Source organism: Protopterus annectens, chromosome 2.part2 (assembly GCF_019279795.1).
Source record: "Protopterus annectens isolate FY-2018-M chromosome 2.part2, PAN1.0, whole genome shotgun sequence".
NCBI lineage: Eukaryota > Metazoa > Chordata > Ceratodontiformes > Protopteridae > Protopterus > Protopterus annectens.
This window is the reverse complement of record NC_056730.1, coordinates 942,655,718-942,672,155: the sequence shown is the minus strand read 5'-3', so window position 1 is coordinate 942,672,155 and position 16,438 is coordinate 942,655,718. Positions and strand designations below refer to the sequence as shown.

At 41.7% G+C, this 16,438-nt stretch overlaps 1 protein-coding gene across 2 annotated transcripts in view; it reads right to left on the bottom strand.

The window, feature by feature from the left end:
• The window catches only part of VCAN (versican), a 401,734-nt gene that overhangs the window by 197,273 nt on the left and 188,023 nt on the right, over window positions 1–16,438 (bottom strand). For both annotated transcript variants that reach the window (XM_044064259.1, XM_044064260.1), the window contains one exon: window positions 6,645–8,864. In XM_044064259.1, the coding sequence (XP_043920194.1) occupies window positions 6,645–8,864 (2,220 nt within the window). The remainder of the gene's footprint in view (window positions 1–6,644; window positions 8,865–16,438) is intronic.

The following is a 16,438-nucleotide window of genomic DNA, read 5'->3' as shown; positions in this document are numbered from 1 at the left end:
GCTTAGAAATAGCCTTGCCCTGGACTCCAGGGGCAAAACTGACCAATAACTGTGCTGATTTATGAAGGTCCTTAGTCTTGTCCAGGTAAACCTGAGCTGTCTGTGCACATCAAGAGAATGTAGGATCCTTTCACCTCTATTTTGAGGATTAGGAAAGAAGGTAGGAAGGTGTATGGACTGATTAAGAGTCAGGCTAGAAACCACCTTAGGCATAAAGGAGGGGTTGGTTCTCAGAAAGACCCTATCTGCATGGAAAATAAAAAAAGGCTCCACAGCCATCAAAGCTTGCAGCTCCAAAAGCCTCCTTGCTGAAGTTATAGCCAAAAGGAAGGCAGTCTTCCATGAGACAAACTTTAAATCTGCAGAGGCAGCTGGCTCAAAAGGAGGAAGAGTGAATTTTTCTAGTACAAAATTAAGATCCCAGGCTGATGTAGGTGCCCTTCTGGGAGGTTTTAAGTTGCAAGCACCTCTGAGAAACATTTTCATCAGGGGATGAGAGAAAATGGGTTGCTTAATAGACCAATGAGCAGAAATGGCTGAAGCATGGATCTTGATAGAGGAAAAAGAAAGACCACACTGAAGCAAATCAGCCAGGTATTCTAGGATCAGAGGAAGGGTAGCCTAAGAAGAAGATTCCCCTCTAGCCTGCATCCAAAGAGAATCTTTCCCATTTGCCAGCATAAGACTTTCTAGTGCTAGGCCTCCTGGCCTCCCTCAGCACATCAACCACCTGCTGGGACAGGGAAGAAGAATAGGATGGAATCATACAGTCAGCCAAGCTGGCAAATGGAGAGACTGAAGATGAGGATGTAGAATGTTTCTCCCTTCCTGAACCAAAAGATCTGGCTTCAGAGGAAGATGTCAAGGAGGAAGTTTTGAGAGACTGCGAAGCAGTGGATATCAATGCTGCCTGGGCCAATCCGGAGCTATGAGAATAGTCCTTGGTCATTCATCCCTGATCTTCAATAATACTCTGGGAAGAAGAGGAAGAGGAGGGAAGACATAAACTGAAAGCTGCATCCAAGGGAGGGACAGAGCATCCACTTTCCAGGTTCTGCTGTGATGCTGTCTGGTGCAAAAAAGAGGTAGAAGATGGTTGTCTGGGAAGAAGATAAGATCCACCTGAGAAGTGCCCCAACATTGACTGATGCTGTAAAAGACTGCTCTGTTCAGCTGCCACTCGTGAGAATCCAGGGTTTGTCTGCTCAACTGGTCTGCCAAAACATTGAGCCTTCCTGGAAGAAACTGAGCTAAGAGATGCAGGCCCAGGGATGTTGCTATGGACCAGAGATTCATGCTCTGCCTGCACAGGGGGTAAGAATGAGTCCCCCCTGCTTGTTGATGTACCACATGACTGTTGTGTTGTCTGTTCTGACAAGCAGGGTCCCTGGAGAAAGAAGATGCTTGAAAGCTAGTAAGGCCTACTGGACTGCCATCAACTCCTTTAAAGTTATGTGCAGGTGCATCTGCTGGGCATTCCAATGTCCCTGTATGCATCTGCTATCTAGGTGAGCTCCCAAGGCATAGTCTGATGTGTCTGTGGTAAGAACTTGAGTGGCCGGAGGTGGGTGAAAAGGCATGCCTTTGTTTTGTAGACAGGCTGGAACTCTGTCTGCAGACATGGAAGCAGAGGAATTATCATATCCAGTTCCTGTGTGTGTGGACACCAAATGTTCTTGAGGTACCACTGCAATTTCCTTATATACAGTCTTGCATATGGAATCATGAGAATACAAGATGCCAAGAATCCCAGAGCTTGCAGGTATTTCCTTGCAGGGAGCTGGGACAGGCTTGCCATGTCCTTGAAGTAAACTGAAAGAGTTGTCTGCTTCTCCTGGGTGAGATATATCATCTGGGCAGCTGTGTTCAGACTCGCTTCCAGGAATGTTATCTCCTTGGATGTCACCAGTTTTGATTTTTTCCTCATTGAGAGTGTAACCCAGGGAAGAGAGAAGAGTCTTTACAAATTCTAGATCCCTTAACAGCTGTTCCTGAAAATTTGCTTGAATTAGACAGTCATCCAAGTATGGATAAATCTGAATTTTCTTCTGCCTGTAAAAAGCAATGACTGGAGCTAGGCACTTTGTGAAAACTCTGGGAGCAATAGATAAACCAAAGGGCAGCGCAGACAATTGATAATGTTGCTTGCCCACCCTGAAATTAAGGTATTGCCTGCAACTTTCCCTGATAGGGATGTGCAGATAAGCTTCTTTGAGATCCAAAGTTACCAGCCAGGAATCTTTTTCAAACATTGGCAGCAACTAATGCAGAGTGAGCATTTTGAACTTTGGAATTACCAAGAAAGAGTTCGGAATGGTTAGATCTAAGATAGGATGCCAGTTGCCTTCTTTTTTTGGAACTAGGAAAAGTCTGGAATAGAAACCCTGGCCTACCTGCTGAGCAGGAACTGATTCTATTGCTCCCAGATGAAACAGAAATAAAATTTGTTTTTCTACTTCTGCCCTTTGGTTTGGAGTAGCATCTGGGAATCCTTTGGGAACTGGAAAGGTGTGGAAAGAAAACTTGTGCCCTAGGGATACAGTTCTGAGTACCCATTTGTTGTCCGCGATAGTGGCCCAGACATTTGCAAAAACAGCCAACCTTCCCCCTAAAGGAGTCTCCAGGCAGGCAAGAACAGGAAGAAGTTGGATAAAGTCATTGAAAGTGTTTTGACTGAGATGCAGGCTTAGAACTTCCTGCCTTGGAAGTGGAAGCCTGCCAACGCTTAGACCTTTGAGGGGTAGCCACCTGCCCCCTAGAAGATTTGTAACCTCTAGTCCTAGAACGGTTCGATTTGCTGGTATCAGGAAACGTCCAACTCTTAGAAGGGTAATTCCTGCTAAAGCAAGGAGGTTGAACTTGCAGAAAATGCTTAACAGTTTGCATAGACTTGGCCTTATCCTCCATCTTCTTGAGCACTTCTTCTGTTTTGCTGCCAAAAAGACTGTCCTTATGCAAAGGTACATCTAAAAGCTTAGCCTTGACAGGCTCTGGAAGGGGCTGTTCCCTGAGCCAAGCATGCCTTCTAATAACAGAGCCAGTAGCTGTAGCCCTGCAGGAGGCTTCTGGTATGTCAAAACCCCAATATAAAGAATGTTTATTTACAAGACTGGCAGAATTCAGCAAATCCTGCATATCCTTACTCTCCGCCAAAATCCTAGACTTAATAGCCTCCAAGGTGTGCTGCTGGTACTTCAGCATATGAAAAAGACAATTAGTAGACCTAATAGCAAGATTGGCAGAGGTATAAACTTTTTTACTCCACCTATCTAGATTCCTCAATTTCCCTGTCAGAAGGAACAGGATTTTTGGTAACAGTGGCCTTAACTCATTTAGGGCCTTGAGAAATAACCTCTGGATCAGCCAACAGATTCCTGAAAAGAAACAGATGAGAATCAGAGACTCTATAGTACCTGTCAGGTTTCCTGGGAGCAGGAGGAACCAAATTTGGAGTTGAGGAATTTTCCAGAAAAACATCATCAACCACTTCCAACACTGGGGGAATAGCCAGAGGCTTATGCTGAGGCAAATCCAAAAACTCCCTAATCCTTTTCTTAGATTGGAGATAATCCTGCTTTCCCATTTAAAATGCTCCCATAGAGTATTCAAAGTATCACCAAAAGAGAATTTCTCTGGGGGAGAAGCAGAAGGGATGGACTCCTCTGCATCTGAATCCTCAAAAGGAGAAAAAGCCTGAGAAACTTCCTCTTCATCAGCAGAAATGCTAGAAGAATCAGAACCAGAAAAAGACAAAGCCTCAGGAAAAACATCCCTACCCCTTTTAGAAGGAGGAGGCTGTGAACCCCTATTAAGAGTCAAAAGGTCATTAGACATTTTAACCATTTGGGATTGAGGTGAATGAGAAGAAACTGGAGCCTGCTTTTTCACAGGCTTATGACTGGAAGATTCACATGCAAGTCTGAAGGACTCGGGAGGCCTGGCAACCGCCGAAGTTGCAGAAGAGGTCATTGGTATGAGCTTGCTGTCTGAATGAAGAACGGAGGCCTCGGACACTGGAGTCAGCTTAGCAGCACCGGATCCAGCTGAAGAGGTGACAGGCCAAAGGTCAGAAGGCAAAATGGAGGCCGGAGGCCTGGGGAACTATGAAATGTTCTCAACTGAGGCCTGTGGTTGAAAATCCGTGGACTGCAGGGGTTGCAAAGGCGCCTCACTGGCTGCCACATGACTGATGACCATCGTAACATCTGAGGACTTGACCTTCTGAAGCCTGTCACAGTCCTTATCCTTATGTTTCTTGAGGATATCCGAAGCCTGAGGACCAGCAGACGCCATACCGACAAACTTAGGCCAAACTCCAAAATGTTTAGCTAAAAGCTTAGCCCGATGACGAATAGTACACGGATTAAAGGAGGCACAATTAGGAATGTCGTGGTCAAGGCCTAAACAAATAATATAATGGGAATGAAAATCTTTATGGGGAATCTGCTTTCCACAGGTAAGACAATTATTAACCTTTTCTGACATTCGTTAAGGCAAGAAAAAAAGATCCTCAACGGGATACTTAGCTGTAGTTGACTTCAACTTTGTAGTCGGAAACAAAAAAGGTAAACTGCTGACCGGCACTCATGCAAGAAATGCTTCTGCTTTAGGCTCCACAGCAAGGAAGACAGAGGAAGTGGCGTCGGCTGCCTCCCTTTGTATCGGTCGTCCTGATGTCCTTTACAACCGACAGCTGATGTCATATTTACTTACCTTTGTTATTCTGGCCGATCGAGGGCTACCGGGAGCCAGATAATCCATTGGTTAGGACTGCAACAGTGAAACACGATGAACATCTAGAAACATTGTGCTGAAGCCCCAAACAAAACAAACAAAAGGAATGGAAATCTTTCCATGGGATCTGCTTCCCATACGTCAGGAAGATATTAATCTTTTTAAACATTAATTAGAAGAAATTTTTTCAAAGGGAATACTTATCTGAAAACAGATTGCAGGAAACTCTGGGAAAAATGAGCCAACCTACAAGCTGCAAGCATTAAATAAAATGAAGTAGTGTTTTGGACTGCATGGAAAGAAAGAACTAAAGATGGCAGTGATGCATGCCCTTCTTATATCCTAATGTCTAGATGTTGGTCCTCGGGATGATGTAAGGACTCTGAGAAATGGGCTGGTCGCAGGCCTCTGCATGACAGGAAGACCCAAGAAACAGTACTGCAACACTGACTATGAAGAACATATATGATTCTGTGGTTCTTTCATCTGGTAGTTAAGCTAAAATTCTTACATTATTCATATATAGGGCCAAATTCCAAAATAGTTTGTCTCCATATAAGTGATTTACAGAGGTGTAAGCCTATATCAGTTGTGAAATATTACCTATCTATAAACAGGCTTACACCAGGGACAAGACTTCACCAGAGTAAGTCACTAACAATTAGAGCAGGTCTTTTGGAATTGGTCCCATAGTAGCAGATATGTTGCCTTCAGAATTATCAAATTCCCACTTATATTTTTATTTAACAATTTGCTTACCAGAAACGTCAGACTGGTACAGAGCCCATTTTCAGTGAAGGCCCAAGGACAATCAATTCAGACATCTTTTGGAATATGAGAGGAAACCAGAGCATCCAGAGGAAACCCACATGAATGCAGGGAGGACATGCAGACTCCACACAGAAGGCAACTAGCCAAGAATCACCTCTTGCTATGAGGTGACAATGCTAAACGCTGCACCACTATATCACTCATTTAGGTCGCTGTCTTATAAATTCTTAAGTATCGTTAAGAAACATCAATGTCATGAGTTGGTGACTCTTCAAAGTGAGGTTTTTCAATAAGTACAGTGTATAAAACATCTGCCCATGTCAGAGTTCAATTCCTATACTTACTGGCTACTACTTAGGTAATATGTGTTATAACAGACTGACTGCCAAATCCTTCTCTCTTTTATGCTGAAACATAGATCAGTTGTCTGAGCTCCTATCTTCTTCTATAAGTCACAGTCTTTACTAACACTATAATGTCAATTACACAGTATTTCTTTCTTTACAGACTTCAGACAACCACTCATGGTTGTTGAGCTGTCTATTTATTTGTTCATTTGTTTGCATGCCTGATATCTGAACAGTTTTCCTCATATCCTTCCGTGTTGTAATTAGTCAACCAGCATGTTTCTGACAGGTATCAGGAAATAAATGGCAACCAGAGAATACCATTCAAACCTGTACCAAACATGCAAACTCCACAAAGGCAGCGAGTGATTTAATAATGAATCCTGGTCCCTTGAACTGTGAAACAGAAACATTAAATACTAAGACACTATGCTTCCACAGTTTTCACATACCTTCTCACTCCCTCTATATTCATTTAGTACTAGAAGCAAACTGAAGGTTTAATGCTGTGTTTTAATTTTGTCTGATTTCTCACTTAACTTTGTTAAACAGGTAGGTTTATTGGGGCTAGAAGAAGAGGCCCATGACTAACAACTCATGAAATGAGAATCAGACAAGGAATTTTGTGAAGTACTAAAAAAGTATTCAATGGTGAAAAATGCCTGTGTTAAGTGAAATGAAACAATTTATGGTGGTCTACTTTGAATATTTTCAGTGAAGCGTTTTTTTAATTACTAATGCGTTAGTTTCCTCTGGCAGTTTCTGCAACATAATAAAATGAGCAAATCATACCTTCTGTATCATTGCCTGTAACTGATACAACAATCACTTTGATTGCGGCTGGATACACAATAGGCTGAGCTTCACTAGTTGTAACTGGAACTGGAACAGAAGATGTAATCTCTTCTGACACAGCCACATCTTGTGGTGGTATGCTTGGATGAACAAATGAGACAGATTTTGTGCTAGGAACTGTAAAATATTCAGTATCAACTTCTTGCTCCATACTTTTACCAGTCATGTCAACTTTAATAGCCTCTGTAGCATGAGAAATGGACTCTCCAATTATGACCATCTCTTTTGTTTTCTTTTCAACGTCATCACTGTCTAGAAGAGTTGGTGTTTTTATTGTGCTCATGTCTTGAGACTCAGTTGAAGCAATTTTCTCATGCATCTTAGTGCTAGTTTCTTGTGTTGTGCTTAATTCAGTGTCCTGTCCTATATGACTGTCAGTTTCAGTAACAGTCACTTTAGGTATACTCGCTCTATCCCATTCAGTAGGTTGCTTTGTGCTTAAGGCTGCAGTAGTTCCATGGCTATCTACCTCTACTTGAGAAATGTCCTGTCTGACAGCTATCACTGACACAGTGGTAGCGACTACCTCTTCCTTACTCAGAGATTCAGCCTCTGTAAAGGGAGTTTCTTTCACATCAGTAGTTATTTTTTCAGCAGAAATGGCTGTTACTGTTTCTGACCAGACAGTATGCTTCTCTGATGGGGGCAAATATTCTTCTGTCATTCCTGACCCGTCAGTAAGTGAAGTTATTGAGTCTGTAGGTACTGGCCTTGGAGCTATATGTGCTGTTTTGGCAGTAGAACTTTGAACAATTTCTAGAGTTGGTGTGGTATCCTTTTCTAGTTTTTCCTCATGGACTGGCTCAGAAATAGATGTTGTTGCATCAGAACTTTCCATGAGTGGATGCTTGGCTGTTGGCTCTGGTTGTGCAGTCATTTCCATGGATGGTTTAAAGAAAACTGTGTGCTTTTCTAAATCTTGTAAACCTTCAGCTGATGACTGAGAAAGTTTATGGTCTAATTCAACTGTTTCCTTGTCACCCTCTTTTGAGACAGTCAAAACATGTGAAGTTGTGTCTTCTTTTAAATAACTAGCAATGGTGGAAGAAATATGAATCAGTAGCTGTTCTTTTACATCAGATACAGTTGCCTTCTGTATTTCTGAATCTATTTCCATCGCACTTCCTTCTGGGGTTTCTGTGCTTTGTTTTCTGTCTCTCAGAGTAGAAGTGTCAGCGCCTAGTTCTGTGATAAATTCTGTTGCTTCAGGTACAACAGCAATTTTCTCACTGGCAGTTGCCAAAGGAGATTGTGTAGTTTTAGCAACATGTTCATCAACAGCATGAGCTGGAATGAGTAGGATTTCTTTGGTCGGTATCATGTCATGGGTTGTTGCTTTAGTGTCCTCAGATACGCCTGCAGTTTCCTTTAAACTATCCACCCCTCTGTCTGCATCATCAAGTAGGGAAAGGTCAGTTTTGCCCTCAGTAATACTCTGTAATGTTGTAATAGGTTGCACTATATGCCAGCTACTTACAGAGGAGTCTTCTTTGGATGAATCCGGTACTCGCTCAACATCTTTGTCTAGTGTAAGAGTACTTACAATTGGTTTTGTGCTATCAGTGGCATCTACTGCAGGTACTGCAGTGTGTGGGGATGTGAATAATGCTTCCTTCTCAACTTTATGTGGTGCCTCACTTGTAAGGATGGCTTTCTCATAATCTGCAGCTGTGGCTACCTCTCTTGGAGAGCTGGACTCAGTGGAAACTTGTTCAGGTCTGGCAGCCAAGGCAGCACTGAGGTCCACAGTGCTGTCTGTAGGACCATACAGTTCCTTAGTTTCTTGCTCAAAAGTATGATCACGGAGTTCCTTAGATTTTGGTGTTTCTGACTCACTCAATGTGGATGGTGTCGCAGAAGATGGTAAAAGAGGTTCTTCAGTTTTGGACTCAGTTATTTCTTCAAGGAGTGGTGGAATATCAGCTCTTTGAATGGGCTGTTCTACTTTTTCAATGATTTGCTCAGTTTCTATGTCAGTGGTACTTTCCTCTGGATGTAAGTCGGAGATGGTCACTTCCCCGGTAGCTGTAGTGGACTCAGTTGGTTTAAACACTGTCACAGCTTTTGGTTCTTTTACCTCTTGCTCTACACCTAGCTGCACAGCACCCACAGACACTTCGACCTCAACAGAAGCAACATGTCGTTCAGATGGCTGACCTACAAAATTAGATGTTAAAAGGATCAGTCAGACATCATGTTCCACAGAAGCATTGCAAATAAAAACAAAGTTGCATTCAGACTTGTAGATCTTCTCTGACTTCTCACTTTATCTTATTCTACTAACAATTATATACTATTTAAGTACTATTATACTAATTTACTATTTAAGAAATTGCTTATTGCATTATAATACACTGCTTAGTTGCATTCATTATCACACTCTGTATTTACTCTACATTGTAAGCATATATCCATCGTAGATATGGTTAATACTAACACTAATCTGTAGCTACTTAAGTACTTTGTGATGCTGTATTCAGAGACCACAGCTGTACTTCAGATGCCCTTTAGTGCATACTCACAACTCTACTCTTCCTCATGCCAAGAGTGTAAAGCATTGTGTACAAGGTCTTTTGGAAGTATAACAAATATTTGCCCTAAAACTACATTTTATGTGACGCTATTTCTCTTTTAGTGTATAGATCAGATATCAAGCACATCCATAAAGATAGCTGCATGAGTGACATATATGCATATAAAAATATAACTGACAATGGAGGCTGGGTAAATACATTTTATCCCTGGCATAACAGAAAGCAGTGATTATGCATGCATGCCAGCTACAAATAGTTGAAAGTTTTTGAAGCAATTGTATTTGTCACAGTTATGATAATAAGATAACAGCATCATGAGAAATACCAGGTTGCATAAATCCTACCTTTAAATTATAGTGGTAAAATGATGAATTGTAAATAAATATTGTCTGTAATATTCTACTGAATTTGTAATCAATCATTTGACTACTAAGTTTGAAATTTAGCAGTTAGTTTCTCTTCTAAAATTCTACATGTACATATCTGTATGCGTAAAAGTTGCTTTATGATGTATCTTTGCATGTAGATGCACACAATATATATGTTTAACGTGTAAAAAGCTATCTTTACCACTTGTCCAAGTTATAGCTAAAAAGGGTCCATAGACCAGGCCACCTACACAAGAATCAAATGAAAATAAAATAAAAAAATTGATATCAATGGATATAGGTGAGACTCACCTGAGAATGGATGAGAAGAGACAGGTGCTCACTTAGAGAAAGCAATGCACTGCGGAAGATGGAAAAATCAAGGGGAGGAGAAAAAGGTCATAGTCAAGTATATGCCAGGTACATCATACTCACACACACACACACACACACACACACACACACACACACACACACACACACACACACACACACACACACACACACACACACACACACACACACACACATTCTGTTACATTTACTGTTATTAATTTTTATTTAAATGTTGCTCTACAATTGGCAGAAATTGACAGGTGCATCCATAAACGGTATCTGCACTGCACACCAGGGGTAGCAGAGAGGTTATTAAGTGCACAAAGTTACACAATTGTGCAATTTATACAGATGTATGCAGCACTGCAGTACGTCACTGTATGCTATGGGACCACAAGTGCAGCATCTAAAATGTATTCAGCAGTACATCAAAGTGGATATTGCTTTTAATCTCTATTATGCATATATATACATACATATATATATATATATATATATATTTTTTTTTTTTTTTTTTTTTTAATTTTGTTAATATACTCCACATTTAAGATGTGAACAGTGGGTTTCAGCTGCATTACTTTACCTAGCCAATGATTAACTAATTCTAGATAAGTAGCTGCATTGTGCTGGGTTATACAGTACTTTAACATAAATGGTGCATCTGGTATAAAATGCTTTTTGTTAAAGGCGTACAATATCAATTTTATAAAATGTTTTTGTTAAAGGCCTGCAATATCAATATAATAATCAGCAACCACACTACATATGCATCAGAGCAATTATATTCCTTCCTCTCCATTTTGTGTACCCTGATCAGGTTCATTAATTGCCTTTTTTCAGTTTGTCAAGTAATACATAAAGGCAGTGTTACAATGTTTTTGATGCCCATGTTCTTAAGATGGTATTAATATAATTACTATTGGCACAGTTACAATGGAAAATACGCTTAGGCAGTATGAGAGAATATGGTTTAAATGAGTGTTCTGTAAGGCTATAAAAAGATATATAGATCTGTGATACTGTTTCTGAGCTGTTTCTACTCACAGCTGATGGTAGTGTGTTTAATTATGCCATTTGGGTTGGACAATCATAATTGTTATTTATTTGTCTGTTTGTTTATTTATTTATTTGCAGTTTGTTAACTGGGATAGTCCAATTGGGTCAGAGTGAGCCCTTTTTCAATGGAGGCACGGGGAAAAAAACTTCATGTGAATACATATACATGGCTACAGACAAAACAATTACAAAACAATATAATGTACAATTGCTTACAAGATTAAAACAGAGTATTATGACTGTAAAAATCACTGGAGTTAATACAAACAATTTTATGTGTGATAAAAATAGTGGTTTAAATAGGATGTCAAAGCTATAGGTAAGTTATTACATTTGTACTTGATAAAAGAAAAAAGTAAATAGTAGGAGATGAAAGAGTAGGGAGAGACTGGAAAAGTACAGTTTTGTACCTACCATAAATGTAGATGTTCGAGTGTTCACCCTGCTGCAGTCATCACACTTGGGCTATCCTGCCTTCAGACGGTCCTGCAGTCGGCTTGAATTCCAAAGTCTTGGTCCGGTGTCAGTTGCTGTCGCTTCTTCCCTGATGCCAGTGCGCCAGGGGTATATAAGAGGCATCCGACGCCATTTTCTTCAGTTTTTCTTGCCCCAAATGTCAGGTGCCCCCAATAGGTAGGCAAAAAAAAAAAATATATATATATATATATATATATATATATATATATATATATATATAGCTAGATAAAAATAAAACAATATCTCTAGGCACAAGCAAATACACCACAGAGGTAGTAGGATAGAGTGGCATAGATAAGTTCAGCTAGTTCAGAGGGGATGGAGGGAGGGTAACCTGGACTGCAGCAGGGTGAACACTCGAACATCTACATTTATGGTAGGTACAAAACTGTACTATGTTCATCGTGTTACCCTGCTGCAGTCATCACACTTGGGTTGAATCCCAAAGCTAAGGATGGGAGGTGGAGTTAAACAGGGTTAGAAGAAGCTAGTAGGCCCTGCAAAACTGCAGTGGCAAAACCAGCTCTAGTCTTAGAATATAGAGGTAAGTGATAGTGTTTGGTGAAGGTGTGCACTGAACTCCAAGTTGCAGCTTCCAGAATATCCTTGGTTGGCACTCCCCTGAGAAAGGCTGCTGATGTAGCTGTAGCCCTGGTGGAGTGGGACCTAATGTTAGCAGGTACTGGTTTCCCATGATGTGAGTAGCAGAAACGTATGCAATGTCCTATCCATTTAGAAATGGTCTGTTTTGAGATAGCTTTTCCTTGTGATCCTGTAGCATAGGCTACAAAGAGCTGGTCAGTTTTTCTGAAAGCCTTAGTTTTATCCAAGTAGTAACGTGCCTGTGAATGTCCAAAGAGTGTAGGAGTCTTTCTCCTTTGTTCTGAGGATTTGGGAAAAAGGTGGGCAAATGAATGGCTTGGTTTAGGGCCACACTGGATACCACCTTTGGCATAAAGGAAGGGTTAGTTCGTAGAGAGACTCTGTCTTGATGAAAAATGAGGAAAGGCTCCACTGCCATTAGTGCCTGAAGCTCTGAGACTCTTCTAGCTGAGGTTATTGCTAGTAGCAGGGCAGTTTTCCATGAAAGAAATTTTAAATCAGCTGAAAAAGCTGGTTCAAAGGGTGGCAGTGTAATCTTTTCCAGAACAAAGTTGAGATCCCAAGTAGGTGTTGGTGCTCTGCTTGGCGGTTTTATGTTCTTAGCCCCTCTGAGGTACTGTCTTCAGAGTGGATGTGAGAATAAAGGAGGATCCATGTTGTAATGAGCTGAAATTGCTGAGGCGTGGATCTTAATAGATGAAAAGGAAAGTCCTTTGTGCAACATCTCAGTTAAATATTGTAGAATCCGAGGGATGTTTGGATCAAGGGGATTTTGGCCTTTAGCCTGGTTCCAGGTGCAAAATCTTTTCCATTTGTCTGAATAGGTTTTCCTGGTGCTGGGCCTCCTGGCCTCCAGAATGACATCCATAATTGCTTTGGATAGAGGTGTTGGCTGGTTGTTTAGGTAATTTGCCATGCAGCCAGGTTTAAAGTCTTGAGCTGACTGTGTAGAATCTGACTGTCTCGCTGGGTGAGCAGGTGAGGAATTTGTGGTAAAATCCATTGTGGGCCATGGGCCATGTTCCTTAGAATTGGATACCAATGCTGGCATGGCCAGTCTGGTGCAACGAGTATCATTTGTGGCCTCTCTAATCTGACTTTCAGCAGTACTTTTGCTAGAAGAGGCAGTGGAGGAAAGGCATACACTGTTAATGTTTTCCAACTGAATGAGAGGGCATCCACTTTCCAAGCTTGTGGATGGAATGTCCTTTTGCAAATTTTTTGAAGTTGGTAGTTGTGGGGGCTTGCAAACAGATCTATGTCTGGGCGTCCCCATTTTTGAGCTATCATTGCAAATACTTGTGGATTTTGTTTCCACTAGTGTGGATCCATGATGTTTCTGCTTAGGTCATCTGCCAATGTGTTTTTCTTTCCTGGCAGGAATTGTGCTTGTAATTGAACCTGGTAAGACAGTGCAGTGTCCCACAAGGTCATTGCTTGCCTGCATAGAGGGTAGGAATGTGTGCCCCCTTGCTTGTTTATGTACCACATTACTGTGGTATTGTCCGTCTTTATTATTAGTTGTCCTGGGTGTAAAAGGTCCTTGAAAGCTGTTAGGGCATTCTGTACTGCTAGCATTTCTTTTTGATTGATATGCAGATGCCTCTGATCTGTAGTCCATTTGCCCTGAATGCACTGTCCTGTCATGTGTGCTTCCCAGGTATAGTCCGATGCATCTGTTGTCAAACTTTGCCTGGCTGTGGGTAAGGTGAAAGGCTGACCCTTGTTGAGGTGACATGCCTGTGCCCACCATAGAAACTCCTGTTGAAGGCAGGGAATGAGTGATATCATTGTTTCCAAGCTGTGGCTGTGCTGAGTCCAAACGTTTTTCATGTACCATTGTAATTTCCTCATATGCAGTTTTGCAAATGGTATTAGTAGTATGCAAGATGCCATGAATCCCAAGGCCTACAGAATTTTTCTTGCAGGGAGTTGGGTCTTTGTTGCCATTATTTTGAAATATTGAGTCAGCTGCTGTTGCTTGTCTGGCATGAGATAAGCCATCTGGGCCATTGTATTCAAGCTGGCACCCAGGAATATTATGTTTTGTGAGGGCACTAGTTTTGATTTTTTTTCATTTACTGTGTACCCTAGGCAACTTAGAAGGTGTTTGACAAATGCCAGATGCTGTAAAAGAATGTCCTTGCTTTCTGCTTGAATAAGACAGTCATCCAGGTATGGGTATATTTGAATTCCTCTTTGTCTGCAGTATGCAATTACTGGTGCCAGGCATTTTGTGAAGACCCTGGGTGCAATAGATAAGCCAAAGGGCAGTGCAGGGAATTGATAATGCGTTGAACCTGCAATGAAGCGGAGGTATCTTCTGCAATTTTGTCTGACAGGGACATGCTGGTATGCCTCCTTGAGGTCCAACGTTACTAGCCAAGCATTCTTGCACAGCATGGGAAGAAGCTGCTGTAGTGTTAGCATCTTGAATTGTGGTACTTGCAGATAGGTGTTCAGAATTGAAAGATCCAGAATGGGTCTCCATGCTTTGTCCTTTCTTGGGACTAGAAAGAGTCTTGAGTAAAATCCTTGTCCTTGCTCCTGTGTAGGTACCTGTTGAATGGCTCTCATGTCCATGAGAGCTGTAATTTGTTTTTGTGCCTCTGCCCATTGATTTGGTGGCAGGTTTGGCATTCCTCTTATCCTTGGTAAGGTATGAAAGTGGAATCTGTATCCTTGAGAGACAATGTTTAGGACCCATTTGTCTTTTGTGATGATGTTGTCTGCAAAAAAATGCTAATTTTCCTCCCAAGGGAGCTGCCAGGAGAGATTTGCTTAGTAGTATGAGGATTGAGTCATTGTGTTTGTCTTCTGCTAGCTTGGGGCCTGTCTTCTCCTCCTTTCTGGGTAGCAGTACCCCATTGGCAAGGTTTGTAAGGGCCTTGTGACTGACCTCTGCCCCTTGGGCATCTGTATTTACCTCTTTGTGATCTGTCAGAAGCTGGAAAGGACCATTGTTGGCCAATTTCTGCTGAAACGAGGGGATTGTACCTGCAAAAAATCCTTGACCGTCTGCATAGACTTTGCCTTATCCTCCATTTTCTTTAAAACCTCTTCTGATTTGACACCAAATAATACATCCTGCTGTAAAGGTGCATCCAATAATTTTGCTTTAACATGATCAGGTAGGGTTTGTCTTTTTAACCAAGCATGTGTACGTATGACAGAGCCAGTAACAGCTGCTCTACAGGAAGCTTCCAACGAATCAAATCCACATTGTAATGTATGTTTGCCCACCTGTTCAGCTGCATGCAACAGATCCTGCATTTCCTTGAATTCAGGCTGTTCTGAATGTGTGCTCATTTTTTGTTTTAATTGAGACATTAGGAATTGCTGATATTTCAACATGTGAAACTGACAATTTAATGCTCTCATAGCCAGAGTTGCTGCGGTGTATACTTTCTTTCCCCATCTATCTAGGGCTCTGGAATCCCTTTCAGAGGGCACAGGATTTTTTGCCATAGAAGCTTTAGCTCCCTTAGGACCCTGGGAAATTGTTTCTGGGTCAGCCACATGGCTTTTATAAAGGAATTTGTGTGAGTCAGGTACTCTGTAGTATCTGTCTGGTTTGGCTGGAGCAGGAGGTAGAGAGTCTGGATTTAAACTAGACTCCAAGTAAACATCATCCACAATATCTAAAACTGGAGGGATAGCAAGAGGTCTGTGCTGGGGTAGTAAAAGGAACTCTCGGAGCCTTTTCTTAGAATCAGAGTAGTCCTGGCCTTCCCAGTGGAAATGTTCCCTCATGGTATGTAAAGTTTCCCCAAAGGAGTAGTCTTCAGGGGGAGATGCTGAGGGAATAGAGTCTTCAGCATCAGAGTCTTCATAAGGTGGAAAAGTGTAATCCTGTTCCTCAAAAGAATCTGAGGAAATTGAAACCTGGTCAGAGGAAGCATAATCCTCCTCTTGTCTTGGTCTTTTATCAGGAGGGGGGTGGGAACCCCTGATTAGGGTAATCAAATCTTCAGCCATCTTAAGCATCTGTTTCTTAGGCATGGAGCCTTGCACTGTAAACTGATGTACAATCTTCTTAGGTTTTAAAGGAGTTTTAAGCTTAGCATAAGATTTAATGGTGAGTGTAGTCGGTCTGAAGACACCTTCTGCAACCAAAGGTGTTTCCACTGCACTGGGGTCTACTTCTGCTCCGGTGTCTGAAGATGGCTGCGTCAGCCTAGTAGGCTCCACTTGGGAATCCACAGCTGTCTGGGGTTCCAGTTCTGCGGTTGTCAGGGGCTGCATAGGCACCTCACTGAAAACCAGAGAACCAGTGACAGGCCCAGCAGAGGCCTCGGGGTCTGGCTTGTTCCTAGGTTGCCTGCCCTTATCCTTGCGTTTTTTATGTATGCCGGTC